This window comes from Chiloscyllium plagiosum, unplaced genomic scaffold (genome assembly GCF_037043375.1).
Source record: "Chiloscyllium plagiosum isolate Xiang-an unplaced genomic scaffold, Cpla_swu_hap1 HiC_scaffold_1, whole genome shotgun sequence".
Lineage (NCBI taxonomy): Eukaryota > Metazoa > Chordata > Chondrichthyes > Orectolobiformes > Hemiscylliidae > Chiloscyllium > Chiloscyllium plagiosum.
This window is the reverse complement of record NW_028270139.1, coordinates 127,781,759-127,799,710: the sequence shown is the minus strand read 5'-3', so window position 1 is coordinate 127,799,710 and position 17,952 is coordinate 127,781,759. Positions and strand designations below refer to the sequence as shown.

The following is a 17,952-nucleotide window of genomic DNA, read 5'->3' as shown; positions in this document are numbered from 1 at the left end:
TTCCCTTCTTACACTGCCTTTGCGTCATGCTTTGAATAGATTTCCTTTTCTTTCTGCCTCCTCAGCCAATGATAAACTGGAGATCAGAGAAAGAAAGCCAAGCATATATCTCCAGTAATGAGCTACTTTAGTATTGACATACTCAGCTATTTTTTTCAATGCCTACCCATTTCTAACAGATGTATTCTCAGCAACTAACTGTATCTTTTAAAAAAATTAGTCACTTTTAAACTAATGCTGTTATTTTTATACCACAATATCGACAAGACTCGTAGAATAAAAATAAGATATTGCACTATAATCATGACATAGCCATAATAGTGATTAAACAGGGAAGAGGGGGCAGAAAATATCTTATAATCTTCACAGATAGCATGTAAGATGAGACGGTCACACCGTAGGGAAAACGTGCATAAACAGAAAGGGAATGGGCAATTACCAGGGTAAAAACACTCGGTGGGTAGTTCATGGTCTATCGCTCTTTGTAACAGATTTTCCATTTTGGGCTCTGCTGAGGACAGTGATTTCTCAGGAACGCAGGAACAACCAAATCCCTGCCACTACAGCTTCATGGGTGGGGGTGGGATAGAAGAAAAGTTATGATAGGAAAATATTTTATAAGCAGCAAAGTTAGACATTTCTGCCTGCAGACATGTCACCAGAATGTTACACTGCCTCCATGTTCAACACTGTCATTGAGCACATGCAGGACATTCTGAAGGTGAAGGGTGAACGGACAGAGGTGTGATCCATGTTGGTACCAATGACCAATGTTTTCTTTAGACTGTCCAACCGTGTACAGGTGCAGCTACTCCAGTATCCCATGTGTGGCAACCTGCAGTACCATGCCAATCATGGCATTGATTTCCAGTTCCAGAAGTCATTGCCACGCATAGGCCTTGGAGCCCTATGGAGCTGGAAAGAATAGGAGTGATATAATATACTGGCATAAACTACCAGACTGAAAATAGAACTTAAACAAATGGATACTTTTTTTGGAGTGGAAAGCAGTGACGAATGTGATAAGCAAGGATCAGTGCTTGGGCCTCAGTTATTCACAATACAAAACAGGCCAATTCTGACAGTATGAGATTAGATTAGATTCCCTAGTGTGAAAATAGGCCCTTCGGCCCAACAAGTCCACACCGACCCTCCAAAGAGTAACCCACCCAGACCCATTTCCCTCTAACTAATGCACCTAGCACTATGGGCAATTTAGCATGGCCAATCCATCTGACCTGTACATCTTTGGACTGTAGGACATGCAGACACAGGGAGAACATGCAAACTCCACACAGTCACCTGAGGCTGGAATCGAACCTGGGACCCTGGTGCTGTGAAGCAGCAGTGCTAACCACTGAGCCACCATGCTGCCCCAGGACAGGAACTTTCAAAAGTTGATTAGGGGAGGCTACACCCAGGGGGGATAAAGGGATAGTTAGAAAGTGAGAGGCCTTTAAAAATGGGATAATGAGGGTTCAGAGATAGTATGTTCCTGTTAGTGTGAAGGGCAAGGTTGCTAAGTGGACAGAATGCTGGATGACTAGAGAAATTGAGGGTCTGGTCAAGAAAAAGAGGCGTGTATCAGGTAGAAACAGCTGGAATTGAGTGAATCCCTGCAGGAGTAAAAAGTAAGTAGAAGTCTACTTAAAAGGGAACTCAAGAGGGCAAAAAGGGGTCATGTGATAGCTTTGGCAAACAGAATTAAAGAGAATTCCCCAAAGAGATTCCCTAAGTAAGTTAGGGAGACAAAGGGTAATTAGGGAGTGATGTGGACATCTACGTATGAAAGCATAGGATATGGATGAGGTACTAATTGAATATTTTGCATCAGTATTTACTGTGGAGAAGGATGAGGAAACTAGGGTACTTGGGGAAATAAATAGTGACGTTTTGAAAAGAGTTCATAATATGGAAGAGGTGGTGCTGGAGGCCTTAAAACATATAAAAGGTAGATAAATTCCCAGAACCTGATCAGGTGTTTCCCAGAACCTTGTAGGAAATGAGGGAAGAGATTGCTGGACCCCTTGCTGAGATATTTGCATCATCAGCAGCCACGGGTGAAGTGCTGGAAGACTGGAGGTTGGATAACGTGGTGCCATTATTTAAGGAAAAGTCAGGGAATTATAGATCGGTGAGCCTGATATCAGTGGTGGCTATGTTGTTGGAGAGGTTCCTGAGGGACAGGATTTACATGTATTTGGAAAGGCAAGGACTGAAAACAGTCAACACAGCTCTGTGCATAGGAAATTGTGTCTCACTAACTTGATTGAGTTTTTTGAAATAATGTCAAAGTGGATTGATGAAGACAGAGTGGGAAATGTTATCTATAGGGACTTAAGCAAAGCATTTGACAAGATTCAGTATGGTAGACTGGTTAATGAGGTAGATCACATGGGATCCAGGAGAGCTAACCAATTGGATACCAAATTGGCTTGAATGTGGTGGTAGAGGGTTGCTTTTCAGATTAGAGGCCTGTGACCTGGAGTGTGCCACATAAGGATTGATGCTGGGTCCACTGCTTTTCATCATTTATACAAATGACCTGAATGTGAACATAGGAGGTATGGTTAGTAAGTTTGCAAATGACAGCAAAATAGTTAGTGTAGTGAAGGTTACTTCAGAGTCCAACAGGACCTTGCTCAAATGGGGCAAGGACTGGCAGATGGAGGTTAATTTAGATAAATGCAAGGTATTAAATTTTGGGGAGGGCATGACTTATACAGTTAATGACAGGACACGGGGAGTGTTGCCGATCAGAGATCTAGGGGTTCTAGTGCATATTTTCTTGAAAGTGGAGTCACAGGTGCGTATGTACAGTGCCTTGGTGAGACCATACCTGGAGTGCTGTGTGCAGATTTGGTCTTATCAAAGGAAGGATTTAATTGTCATAGACGGAATGCAGCAAAGGTTCACCAGATTGAGCCCTGGGACAGCAGATTTATTCTGTGAAGAGAGGTTGGGTCAACTATGCCTCTATTCCCTACTTTGAAAGAATGATTTAGATTAGATTAGATTACAGTGTGGAAACAGGCCCTTCGGCCCAACAAGTCCACACCGACCCGCCGAAGCGAAACCCACCCATACCCCTACATTTACCCCTTACCTAACACTATGGGCAATTTAGTATGGCCAATTCACCTGACCCTGCACATCTTTGGACTGTGGGAGGAAACCGGAGCACCCGGAGGAAACCCACGCAGACACGGGGAGAACGTGCAAACTCCACACAGTCAGTCGCCTGAGGCGGGAATTGAACCCGGGTCTCTGGCGCTGTGAGGCAGCAGTGCTAACCACTGTGCCACCGTGTCGCCCACTAGAGGAGATCTTATCTAATTGTGAGAGACTCTGACAGGGTTGGGCAGACCGGATGCAGAGATGATGATGTTTCGTCTTCTGGGAGATCTAGAACAAGTCACAGTCACAGGATATGGAGCCAGCCATTTGGGACTGAGGTGAGGAGAAACTTCTTCACTCAGAGTGATGAGTTATGTAATCGCTTCTTTGGATCCTTTACTTTTGTTCATTAGGTATCTAGAATTCTTTATTACATAAGGCTGTGGAAGCCAAATCATTGAATGTATTTTCAAAATAAATAGATTTCTAGACATGAAAGGTGTCAGTAAATGGGAGACAGCAACAGTATAGTGATGATACAGGATAATCCTGTATCATATTCAATGGTAAAGCAAACTCAATGGGTCAAATGGCATACCTCTGCTTCTATTTTCTATATTTTTAGTTTTATGATCTGAGTGACATTGTTTGGCTGAAAGTTTCCTGATGTTTGCATTATTAATTAGTGTTTAAAGCTTTGGGGTTAGAATAGACAAGATGGTCATTTTTGACCAGTGCAGACACAATAGACCAAAGGGCAGTTTGCTGTTCTTTAGAACTCTACCACTCTAAGTAGAGTTTGAGGTGAACAGTTCAGGATGAGACACAAGGCTGTTACCTAGTTATGGGTTTCAGTATCACCAAAAGGTAAACCAACCATAAGGAGAAAGTGAGGTCTGCAGATGCTGGAGATCAAAGTTGAAACTTTATTGCTGGAACAGCACAGCAGGTCAGGCAGCATCCAGGGAACAGGAGATTCGACGTTTCGGGCACAGGCCCTTCTTCAGGTAAACCAACCATAAGGGCAAGTTGTAAGTATCGGTTCAGTCAGAGCAAAAAAGCTGATGTTAGTAGAGCAACTTACTTCCTGCCTAGGTTTTGCTGTCAGCAAATTTAGCAACCACAGATTCAGTCCTTTCATCCAAGCCAGTGATACAGACTGTAAATACTCAATGCCCCAGCATTGATACGTGACACCCTACTTGTTGCATCTTGCCAATCCAGAAATTGCCAATTTACTTCTTCTCATTCCTGTTGGCTAACCAATCTCTATCCATACTATTACATTAACCTCCCTACCATTGCATTTATTTGACAGTAATCTTTAATGTGACAACTTGACAAATGTCTTCCTCAAATCCAAGCAGACTACGGGCACGAGTTCTCCTTTATTCACCTTGCTTAGTACTTCCACAAATAACTAATCAAAGACTATTTCTTTTCCATAAAACCATATCGGCCATACCTGACCGCATTGAGACTTTTCAAGTACCTCCGTAATGAAAGATGTAGTGGTGTTCTACTTTCCTGGATGCATATATATAGTACCCCCATTAACAAAATGAAGTTACAAGCAGTCCAAACCTGGAGGATCATCCTTCTGCCACGGTGCTATTTTCCAGTGTTCAATATCTAACATTCATCTAAGAACACCATTAATGCTTGAAAGTACCTAAGTAAAGGCCGCATAGTCCCAAGAGGACCACAGGGCTGCTCTCTCATTAGAGACAGACAGCTGGTGGTGGTTTAACCTCAGGGTCACATGCCTCAGGTTAGGGGCGAGGCAGAGAAGGCAGGATCTTCAGCCATATGGGAATTGAAAAGTGCTACATCATTCTGCATCGCAGATCAGCCAACTAAGCTAACTGACCGATAGGAATAACATTATAACAGGCAACGGGCAGGAAAACCGCCAAAGTTAACCTTGTACATGTCTACATGTTAACCTTGTACTTTATTTTGAAATGTGTTACTTGTTATTGACTATAATATTGAATGCGTATAGTCTAAAAATTCTCACATATTCTGGGAAGCGGATTAGAAACCAGATAACCTACTGGCGTATGCACAATATTATGACATGTCATCAGATAATTGCCAAAAAATCATCAAATTCACAGATGGCACAGTTAAAAATGGAAACATAAAATAATAACAAGGATGTAAAAGTTCTTTATGAGTCTCCTGAGGAAGCCGAGCTGCTGCGTGAATACTTAATTGTTTTTTGAGATTATACTCTTAATGAAAAAAAACACACTGCGGGCAAATGTCCTTATCAAGGAAAAGCAAGTACTGTTGTCAGCACTGAGGGCTCAAATAAAATGACTGACTGTATGTTGCATCACTTAAGTACCACCTGCGCTTTTAGAGCTTTTAGATGTGGTCAGACTAGATAATAGTTATGGAGTCAAAAATGCTACGTTATCAGCTGAATTCTAATAGTAATTAACCCACAGAAAGCAACTGGCTCAGGTGGACTCACTGAAACCACTCAGATGCTGTGCGGACCAGTTGGCGGGAGTATCTGCAGACAGCTTTAACCTCTCCTTACTACGATCTGAAGTCCCCACCTGCTCCAAGATGACCACTATCATCTTGGTGCCAAAGAAGAATCATGCAGATTGCCTCAATGACTACCACCCAGTGGCTTTGACCTCCATAATTATGAAGTGCTTCAAGAGGTTAGTCATGGTTCACATCAACTCCAGCCTACCAGATTGCCTTCATCGTTTGCAATTCACCTGCCAACACAACAGGCCCTCTCAGCAGACGCCATCTCCCTGGTCTTACACTCATCCCTGGAAGATTCTGGACAACAAGAATACCTACGTCAAGCTCCCACTTACTGACTACAGCTCTGCCTTCAACACCATAATTCCAAACAAACTCATCTCTAGACTCCGAGACCCAAGTCTCAGTTTTCTGGATCCTGACCCATAGACTGCAATCAGTAAGAATTGACATGAACACCACCTCCACCATGATACTCAAGACCAGTGCCCTGCAAGGCTGCATACTCAGCACAATACCATATTCCTTATACACTCAGGACTGTGTGGCCAAATTCCGCCCAACTCTATTTATAAGTTTGCTGATGATACTGACACTGTCGTTCGGATCTCAACAATCACGAAACAGAATACAAAAAAAGAGATTGAGTGCTTAGCAGCATGGTGTAAAGACAACAATCTCTCCCTCAACATCAGCAAAACGAAGGAGCTGGTCATTGACGCCTGGCAGTGGAGTGCAGTGCACACCCCTAGCTGCACCCCTAAGGTGGAGTTGGTTGAGAGCATCAAATCCCTGGGAGTGATCATCATGATGTCAGAAACATGGCTGCAGTGGTAGCTTTTCACTGTATTTTTCATTGAAAATACATGTAACAATAAAATCAAATTATTAACTCACCAATGATGCTTCTACTACCTCAGGGAGGCTAAGGAAATTTAGCATATCCATAATGACACTTAGCAATTTTTAAGGATAGATCATAGAAAGCAGCCTATCTGGATGCATCACAGCGTAGTACAGCAACCGCTCTTCCCAAGACCACATGAACAGAGAGTCATGAACACAATCCAGTCCATCAAACAAACCAGCCTTCCACCTATTGACACTATGTTTCCTGCTGACCTAGGAAAGCAGCGAACATAATCAAACACCCCTCCCATCCTGGTTATACTCTCTTCCACCTTCATACATCAGGAAGATATAAAAGTTTGAAAATACCAAAAGATTCAAGACCAGCTTCTTCCTTTTGAACAGACCTCTCAAATGTTAATTCTGATCTCTCTCTGCACCTGTAACACTGTATTATGCACTCAGTTCTGCTTCCCTGATGAACTCTGTATGGTACAATTTGCCTGTATAGTGTGCAAAACACCACTTTTCATTGTAATGCAGTGCACATGACAACAACAAACTCAATTACTCATATGAAACAGCAACCATAACTAAATGTATAACAGACTGCCTATATCAAAATTTTAAGAAGAAGTGATTAGTTGGATATGATATCCTTCACTGCTGAACAACCTACCAATACTCAATGTGAAGGCTAATACACGAGAATACCTAGATATAAATGCATGTTGAATTATATTGCAGAATAGAGGGAGCTAAGGAGAAACCGGGTTTGAAATATTTGTCAGAATTATCAAAACTTTACTCCCCATTATAATCATTTCATGAATTAATTTTAATTTCACTTTTACATGGTGAAACTGTCAAATTACAATGGGACGTGTTGAAAATGAAATGTTCTTGCCGTTATAAAAGACATCTGACGTGTTGACTCTCACCTGATATCCTTATCTGTGACAACAAATGCTCTGCAGAGTGGTTGATAAGTGTTAAGCCAAACTGCTGGGTTCTTCTCTACAGCTGCAGACACTTGCCCTGTAATGGGTCCAGAACTGGTATGCAAAGCACTTGCTATTGCAGACAATAGCACCTCATTTGTATGACCAGGACCAATACCTTTATAAAACAAAATAAAGACAGATATTACTGTTGTTATAATATGTAATTTCTCACCCTTGCCTGCCAGTAACTTAGATGCTATGACAATCAATTTGCTTTAATGCACACATTAGTCTTTGGCATTGTAATTTACCTGCAAGATGATTCCAGTAATGCAATTGAAAATTTGACATTTATTTGACTGCTGCGGGAAGAGAATGGAATAGATGATGGGGTTGGGGAAGGTATTGTTGTGGGGAAGGTATTGTTGTAGGGAAAGGCTGCTGGAAGACATTTTAATTTATTGTGGAGAATATATTTACTTTATGATAATTCAACTTTAACATTATTTGTCTGACTGATACAGAAGAATCAGATATCTCTGCTAAACACCCTGGTCATGTAATGTTAGACATATGGCATGGTTAAAAGGTTGAGGTCACTCAGTGCATACATGTATAAATAGTTAATGGGGTGCTTAAATCTGTTGTGCAGTTTGTGAGAGGACTGGTTAGGATACAGGGATGTGAACAAAGAAGGGTGACAAAGATTCCTGAGTGGACACCACTTAATGCTCTGACTATTTTTATTTATACTGATCATGTGCAAGGTAGCAATTGCACAAAAAACAGAAAATGAGGATATTGTACAGCCCCTCAATCCTATTCCAATAAGTATTCAACAGGATTATGTCTGCTATTTAGTTTCAATTCCTCATACCGCCCATTCTTCCTATTCCTCTATTTCGTATGGCAAAAAACTGTGAAACCACAAATTGTTGGAAGAAGCATTTGCAAAGGTCCACAATCCTTCAAGAGGAGAAATTTCTCGTCATGGTCTCAATTGACTGTCCCCTTTTTCTGAGATGTATCCCCATGTTAGACTCGACTCCCCACCGCCCCCCCACCCCCAACCCCAATCCAGCTGCTGCACTACAACCCCCTTGTGATCAAGGTCAATATAATATAATGCCTCCATAATTGTTTATAGCGTATGCATACTAAAATTTTCAAGTTCTTGCAAAAGGACACACAAGTCCACGTGAATATCAAGATTTCTAAATTTTATATTAAAGAATTATATTTTTCTATGCTAGCTATCAAACTGAATCAACTCAATTCTTTAACTAATAATCAATCTCCTGGTTTGCTGCTCTTTTAAAATATCTATACCTCTGTGTACTCTTCACAGTTTCCATTCCCACCTAGCTCTGTAGCATCAGCAAAGTCAGATGCATTACTCAGTTTCTCCATCCCATTGATTTCAAATCAACCTCTTCAGACAAGTAGTGACACATCAGCGTACAGTAAGACTTGAACCTGGCCCAGAGGTATGAATACTACCATTACACCTCAAGAGCTCTCTATTACTTTATCTGCATATTTTCCTGATCAACCTTTTCAGAGATGTTATTACATACTTCTCAAATAGATAGGATTTGAACCCATTGTAAACAGCAGAGGTCCAAGTACTGATTGGTGCAACTCTATTATAAACTGCTAATATGAAAACACTTCATTTGTCTCCGTTCTTTGCTTTCCAACCAATAAACAATCCTCATGCCAATAAATTATTCCAACAGCATGAGCCCTTGTCATATGTATTCAAATTTAGGTAGCAACTAATCAAATGCCTAGTCTCAAGCATACTACATCTACTGGGTCCTTTTTATATACACCAGTAGACACACCCTAAAAAAATTGAATAAATTTGTCAAACTCCTTTGATCATAATGCGCTTTTCTGAGTGCATTGTTTATCCTTGCCCAATAAATATCTGCATTTTTTCGATGACGTCAAGCTAACTCTACTGTCATACCATTTTCCTCCTTCCCTCCTTTCTTGAACAGTGGGATGGTACTTGCTATCCTCCAACTTTCTGAGAGCATTTTAGAATTTGTGGAATTTTGGAAAATCATAACCATCACTTCTAGTATCTCATTTAGAAACCTAGGATAAAGGATCATGGAGATTTGAGATTTAGTACCTTAAATTTGTCCAATATGTCTTTTCTGACATTGATTTACCTTAGGCTTGTCACACTTATTAACCTCTTTGGTACCTTCTACCCCTGCTATGTAGTATACATCAACTTCTTTAAAAACATATACAAGATAGACATTCAATGTTTCTGTCATTTGCTCATTATCTATGATGATATCTCCTATTTCTGCTTTTAAGGGATAAATGTTCAGTTACTCTCCTTGTTTGTACATGTTCATAAAAGCTTTGAGTCATAGATCATAGAGATGTACAGCACGGAAACAGACCCTTCGGTCCAACTCGTCCATATCGACCAGATATCCCAACCCAACGTTGTCCCACCTTCCAGCAGCCGCCCCATATCCCACCAAACCCTTCCTATTTCATATACCCATCCAGTTGCCTTTTAAATGTCGCAATTGTACTCTCCTCCACTACTTCCTCTGGCAGCTCATTCCATACACGTACCACCCTCTGCGAGAAAACATTGCCCTTAAGGTCTCTAATACATCATTCCCCTTTCACCCTAAACGTACGCTCTCCCCCAGCCCAGAAAGAGACTTTGTATATTTATCCTATCCACGCTCCTCATGATTTTATAAACCCCTATAAGGTCACCCCTCAGCCTCCGACGCTCCAGGGAAAACAGCCCCAGCCTATTCAACCTCTCCCTATAGCTTAAATCCTCCAACTCTGGCAACTTCCTTGTACATCTTTTCTGAACCCTTTCAAGTTTAACAACACCCTTCCGATAGGAAGGAGACCAGAACTGCACGCAATCTTCCAAAAGTGGCGCAATCAACGTACAGCCGCAATGTGACCTCTCAACTCTGGTACTCAATACTCTGACCAATAAAGGAAAATATACCAAACATCATCTTCACTATCCTATCTACCTGCGACTCCAGTTTCAAGGAGCTATGAACTTTTATAATCTGTTTTTATTTTCCTAAATGGTTTACTTTCACTCTATTTCTTCCATTTATCAACATTTTGGCAGCCTTTCACTGGTTTCTAAAATGACACAATTTTCAGCTTATGGCAATTCCCTACAGCATTACAAACCTTCACTTTTAATCTAATACTACCCTCAACTTTTTTAGTAAGTCACGGATGGATCTCTCTTGTTAAGTTTTAATTTTTCAGTAGAATGCATTTTCTGTTGAACAATGATTCTCATGTCTTATTCTTAGCCTAAGTAACTGATGGTATATAAGTTTATAATTCTTGTTAGGGATTAGAGTAAAAACCTAATATTGCAGAATACTTATCTCTAGTTGGTCCTACGATGAATTATTCCAGGAAAGAGTCACAAAAAACATTCTACAAACTCATAGAACACCCTTGACATTTGATTGGTCTACCCTCCATGAAGATTAAAGTTCTTCCACATCTATTACATTGTCATTTGATATATATAACATTTTTTTGTAAGCTCCTATTATTTCTTGCTTAATGTGCTGTTCAGTGGTATACCACTGTCAGGGAACCTTTAGATTACTCCCATCAGCAATTTCTAATCCTTGAACAGGGGATCAGATTTACAATGTTCCCTGCCTACGATCACACACTATCTAAGCTTGCCCATGTTGTCTGCACCTATAAAAATATATACTCAGATTAACTACTTTCAAAGATGTAGAACAAGAAATACAGTTTACTGGCAACTAAACAGAAAAGAGCTTCTACCACAGTGCAATTTTATAAATTCAGTGGAGAAAGTGAGGACTGCAGATGCTGGAGATCAGAGCTGAAAATGTGTTGCTGGAAAAGCGCAGCAGGTCAGGCAGCGTCCAAGGAGCAGGAGAATCGACGTTTCAGGCATGAGCCCTTCTTTAGGACAGATTTATAAATTCAGTGCCCAAGAAGAATCCCCTGAGAAGTTGTTTAGAATTTAAAGAACTCAACTTATTGATGTCTAAAATCAAGATTTATTGACATTTGCAGGTATGTTGCCATTTTACAAGTTTAAAATCAAATCTGCTAAAGACACAATTGGGAATGTATTGCAACCAGCAGTCAAGAGATTGTAAAGGCTGTAAGAATCCATTTTTAAAAAAACTGATGCCTCATACCTGAAAGAATTCATGAAAAGCAAGAAGCATTGGTTTATTTATATTGTGTTATCCCATTTTTGATTACCACATTATCAGCAAAACATACCTTGCAATCCTTTGGGAAGTTCCATTGATTTAATGATCTGCTCGGCTATGTCACAGGCACTTAAACCCTGCAGTCGTTTCTCCCAAAACAGCTGTTAAAAAAATAGCGCAATTAAAATCTTTAAAAATAAACAGAGCTTAGTCCTCCTCTCCCTGTGTAATAAGGGCAAAGGAGAAATAGAGGAGGTAAGGAGGGGGAACTAGGCCAATTAAATATAGTTAAATACTTTGAAAGGAATAGAATGCTGTAAATAGGAACAGAAATGTTCCTTAGCTTGATACTTTCTAACAGATCTCAAATATACCTTCATATCTTAAATCAGGACGTGGAGGTGCTGACATTGGACTGGGGTGGACAAGATCAGAAGTCACATGACACCAGGTTATAGTCCAACAGGTTTATATGAAATCACAAGCTTTCAGAGCCGTACCCCTTCACCAGGTGAAGTCACTCTTTGCACAGTCCGGCTTGGTCAATAAATGATTTCCAATAGCAGAATCACATTTGATGGTGGTTACACTTTACTGTGGCTTGCAAGCACAGGCTAGTTAACACAATTACCACGATTTGCTGTGACTAGTCAACGTAATATGCTGTTTGATATGGTCTACCAGTCGTTAGGACATGCATCACCTGGTTGTTCCATCCCTTAAGTTCTAATACATACAAGTCAAACATCTTTAGGGTAGAAACTAGGGCAGCACGGTGGCTCAGTGGTTAGCACAGCTGCCTCACAGTGCCAGAGACCCAGGTTCAATTCTGGCCTTGGTCAATTGTCTATGTGATATTTGCACGTTCTCCCTGTGTCTGTCTGAAGATGTGCAGGTTAGGTCGATTGGCCATGCTAAACTGTCCATAGGGTTCAGAGTAGTGCAGCCTAGGTGGGCCAGCTATGGTAAATGTAGTGTCACAGGGATAATGTGGGGGGCTGGGTCTGTTGAAATGCTCTTCCGAGGGTGGGCTAAATGGCCTCTTAGAGCACTGGATGGAATCTATGATTCTAGAGTTGTAAAGTTTAAAAAAAAATGTACAGTGCTATGTAAAAAAGATCAAAGACTCAAGAGTATTGTACATGTGGGATTACCACAGTGTGTCCCTTATCTTGGTTATTTCACATGTTAACTACCATCAGGTTGAATCAACATTTAAAAATATAACCAGGTAGCTAGACTAAAATTTCATTCTACTGTACGTGATGGTGCAGTACATGCAGAATTTTTACTTAGATTTCAACTATTCACTGAAACATTTACCATCAACTCTGGAACATTTGAAAGAAAACTAATTGACACGGTCAGGTAGGCACACAAAATTCACAACTAAATCAAACATGTGGCTAATCTTTCTGATAGCATTGCCAGCATCACATATATGCCTCTATCATGCGCCAATCTAAAGTTACATTAGATTGCAGCCGAAAATTCTCAGAATGCAATGTTTCAGAAAGCAGCCATACAAATCAAGTGTCTTCACCAGCATTATAATTCCATTCTCTTGGTCTTTCCTCCATATTCATTAATATTGCTCTAACTGGCTTGGCTTCAATGGCCATTTATTATGAAGCAATCACAATAATATTTTGCAAGAAATTAATCCTAACATCCCTTTTACATGCCTAATGATAATCCTGGGGGTTTCTACCTCTTTCTTCTGGATCACCAGTGTAAACCATTCATTAAAATTTGAAAATAAAAGCTTCTGTTCTATGATTAACCAAAAATATTTATAAAACATTATTTCCTTCATAATGTCTTGCAACAGATTAAGCCGTTGTATAACCTCAAATCATACAATTCTCTAAGTATCAGGGTAATTTGCAAAACAAAATCTGTAATTAAACCTGAGGTTCATTAGCCTCAGTATCATGATGATGATTAGCCTTATCTATATTTCCTTCCTGTACACTGCAGAAGTGTAATGATATTTTCTTCAGTGTAATATTTGTGAAAGCTAAGCAGCTGTCTGTTCAAACTACATAAAGTATTGTTCCTCTTTATACAGTCTTAGCAATCTTGCAAAAGTCCTGATGATTGCAAGTCAAAGGGCTTCAACAAAAAACCTTTTTTCAACAATAAGCATAGAAATACAAATTCTCTAGAAATGATAATGTAAAGACTTTAAGTTGAGACTTAAATTGTATGTTCTCCTAATTTCATCAAACAATAAAGATTCTGGAACAATAACCAGAGTACAGCAGGGAGCTCTATGTTGTGATCAGCTTCCCTCCCTTTTCCAGTATTACCAAAAAGCAGATCAACTTATCATTTTGTCACTGCCTGTAAGATCTTACCATCCACAAGATGCTGATGAACACAACAATCATTGCCACGAAGTAGCAGCCAGAAATCTTTGGTTGTAATGACAGGAAACTGTTAGCATTTGTTTTTATGATCATGAATCTAACAACTTCAATTTGCAGATGCATAGATAAATATGTAAATTCAGAAGATGCTGTCAGCAATTGACTGTTTCTTTAGTGGGTTCATTGTTGAAGTCCTCACAAATGATTTAACACGAACCTCCAAGTCAGTCCAGTCAGTTTAACATTAATGAAGGGTGAGACTTTATGAGCAATATTCAAAGGAGAAAAAAAATCAATGGCCACTTGGAGACATTTGAGTTAATTAAGAAGAACCACACAGATTTGTAAAAGGCAGACTGTGTTTGACAGATTTTCATTAAGTAACAAGAGATGATTACTGAAGAAAAGGCAGCTGATGTTGTCTTTATGAATTTAAGAAAGCTTTTTACAAAATGATGAACAAAATTGAAACTCATGAATAGGAAAGGTAATGTCAACTTGAATAAAAACTGGCTCACAGCAGAAAACATTGAGACATGATGAATTGTTCTATTTCAGACAGCAGGTTTGTAGCTAATCACAGAATAGTTACAGCATGGAAAGGATTGTGGGAAAATGCAGTAAACTGGGCTTGAGTACTAGCAGATCCAGCTATAATCTCATTGAATGGTAGAACAATATTATAGTTGCAGCCCTCTGTCCTTTGGCCATTTAGCCTGATGTCCATGCTGGCTCAGAAAGAGCAACTCCACAATAAAGCCTTCGTTCAGTCCAATAAAGATCCATCAACCACTACTCTTGTCCCTCAGACAATTATGTATCCATGTTGTTACTCTCCTTTTGATTGCCTCTGCTTTAATGTTGCCCATAAGCATGTCGTAGAGCACTTTATCAAATGCCTTTGTGAAGCAGTGCTCCCTAATGTCAATGTATGGACCACTGTTTCTTTTTGGTTTACACATATAACTTGGACATCGGAGTGGAGAGTAACATTTCAAAATCTGCTAATGATACAAATCTGGAAAGGTGGCACACAATGAGGATGCTACCAATTATTTAGAAGGGATATAGACTGGCTGCAGAATAAGCACCCAAGTGACAGATGGATTTAAGAGAGAAATGTGGAGACGTGCATTTTGGCAGAAAGGATAGGGAGATATAATGCAGAATTAGAGGGATAATTCTGAAGTGTTTACAGAAATAGAAGGACCAATTTTTGAAGATGGTAGGACAAACTGAGAGGAGATTAGCCAAGTTCTTGGGCTTCATTAAAAATAGTACTGAGTAAAAACGGCAGGAAGTTGTGCTGAACACTTATACAGCTCTGGGTTAGGCCCCAACTTGACATTATACGGTCACACCACTTCTTTAAAAATTCTTTTTTAAGATGCCAGCATCAGAGAGGCTCTAATTCATAGCCATTGCTAACTGTCCCTCAAAAGATAGTCATGAGCCAACATCATGAACCACTGTAGTCCACATGGTCTAGCTAAACCTACACTGCTATTATGAAGGGAGTTCCAGGATTTTCATCCAGTGACAGATAAGGAATGATGGAGCACTTCCACATCAGGATGGTGTTTGGTCTGGCCTTTCTCCTTGAAGCAAAAGAAGTTGAAGGAAAACGTGGCAGATCTGTGCATGATTATAATTTAATTTAGTTAACGCAGGTAAGGTAAACTTAATTCTTCATCCAGCTAATTCCTGAGGACATTCTAAACTGGAAAAGATGTGCATTATATGTTATTCCATGCTTTATGATGAATATAGGGATATACCAAAGATCGTGAAAGGTACAAAGCAATAAAATGACCGTATGTCTGTCTGCTAATCTCCACTGCTTTGGCTAAACAGCTTTTACTGATAGGTTTTTTTTGCTGTTCCCAGGTTACTGAACATATACGCTATACTGAAGCCTCAGGGCATACAGAGGGAGTTCTGCACTGTCAAATGTGATGTTATTGAACACTATGTTTGTTTAGGAAGGATGCTAACCTCAGAGTAAGAGAGCTGTACAGCACGGAAACAAGACCCTTCAGTCTAATTCATCCATGCTGAACAGATATTCTAACCTAATCTAGTCCCATTTGCCAGCACCTGGCCCATATCCTTCCAAACCCTTCCTATTCATATGCCCATTCAGATGCCCTTTAAATGTTGCAATTGTACTAGCCTCCACCACTTCTTCTGGCAGCTCATTCCATATATGCACCACACTCTGAAAAAGTTGCCCCTTAAGTCCCTTTTAAATCTTTTTCCTCTCACCTTAAATGAATGCCCTCTAGTTCTGGACTCCCCCACCCCAGAGAAAAGACCTTGTCTCTTTATCCTATCCATGCCCCTCATGATTTCATAAACCTCCATAAGGTCACTCCTCAGCTTCTGACGCTCTAAGGAAAACAGCCTCAGCCTATTCAGCCTCTCCCTGTAGCTCAAACCCTCCAACCTGTGAAGAACAGCTGACAAGTATCTACAATCCTGGTCAACATTTATTCCTGAATGAACACCAAAAATTACAATAAAACACATTATCCAGCATTGTACTAACAGGAATCTTCAGTAAACAATATTTCTGACTGCTCAATTCTTTTAAAAAAAAAACATTGGCAGCTTGGTCTTCAGTTTCCATGTCACTCCACCCATTAATAGTAAACCTAATGAGGAATTGCCAGAACAGTGACACTGCTCCCATCTGATTTTTAGAGTCAGAGTCATATAGCACGGAAACAGACTGTTTGGTCCAAGTCATCCACGCTGATCAAGTTTCCCAAACGAATCTAGTCCCACTTGCCTGCATATGGCCCATATCCCACCAAACCTTTCCTATTCATGCACCTGTCCAAATGTCTTTTAAATTTTGTAAGTGTACCTGCATCTACCACTTCCTCTGGCAGTTCATTCCACAGATGGACCACCCTCAGTATGAAAAAGTTGCCCCTCAGGTCCCTTTTAAATCTTTCTCCTCTCACCTTAAAATATGCCCCCTAGTTTTGAACTCCCCCCTCCTAGATAAAAGACCTTTGCTATTCACCTTGTCTATGCCCCTCGTGATTTTTATGAATCTCAAAAGGTCACCCCTGAACCTCCTATGCTCCTGTGAAAAACGTCCCAGCCTATCCTTATGATTCAAAGCCTCCACTCCTGGCAACATCCTGGTAAATCTTTTCTGAGTCCTCTCCAATTTAATATTCTTCCTATGCAAAGGTAACCAGAACTGTACACAGTACTCCAAACGCATCAAAAAGCATCACTGCAAAGCTGGTGACTCACTAGGAACCAATCTAGGTCTGGGAAAACAGGATTTAGTGCAGGTTTGAGCAACAAATATTTCACAGCTGTTTGTTTCAGGAAAATAAGGATTATTTATTAGCTTTCCATTGGGAACTCCACATTAACCAGAAATTTGTTTTACCTGTTCTCAATGCATGTTGGATAACACAACTTACTGCTCATTAATCTTATTGCTAATTTGGGGACTTGGTTCTGAGGAAACAGGCTGTCAAGTTTAAGCAAGTAAAACAATTTTGAAACTGGTTGCCAATGGAGCAAAAATGAAATGATTTAACATTTGGAAGCATTGCAGCAGGACTCTGATCTAATTCCCACCAAGCAGAGGGTCATGGTCGAGGGGCATTTTTATGACATGAGGCGTGTGTCCAGTGGGGTTCTTCAGAAATCGGTGCTGGGGCCATTGCTGTGTGCAGGAAAAAGAGAGACAACTTATACTTGAAGGAAGGAGAATTAATCAGCAAGCTCAAGCCTGTTATAAAAATTGGTGGGGTGGTAAATAGTGAGGAGTTTAGACGTAGATTACAGGAGGATATAGGCAGGCTGGTCAAATGGGCTAATTCAGTGGTGAAAGAAATTCATTTTGGATAAGTGAAAGGTGAGACACTTGGGACAGGACAAATAAGGCAATGGAATACA

At 40.2% G+C, this 17,952-nt stretch overlaps 1 protein-coding gene across 3 annotated transcripts in view; it reads right to left on the bottom strand.

Moving 5' to 3' along the window:
* Positions 1-17,952, bottom strand: part of LOC122565129 (methyl-CpG-binding domain protein 2-like) — a 106,685-nt gene that overhangs the window by 27,884 nt on the left and 60,849 nt on the right. For all 3 annotated transcript variants that reach the window (XR_015758156.1, XM_087990618.1, XM_087990617.1), the window contains exons 4-5: positions 11,724-11,814; positions 7,419-7,596 (exon numbers count right to left, since the gene is read on the bottom strand). Coding sequence is in view for 2 of the 3 variants with exons in the window: in XM_087990618.1 (XP_087846744.1) it covers positions 7,419-7,596; positions 11,724-11,814 (269 nt within the window). In the remaining variant the exon portion in view is untranslated. The remainder of the gene's footprint in view (positions 1-7,418; positions 7,597-11,723; positions 11,815-17,952) is intronic.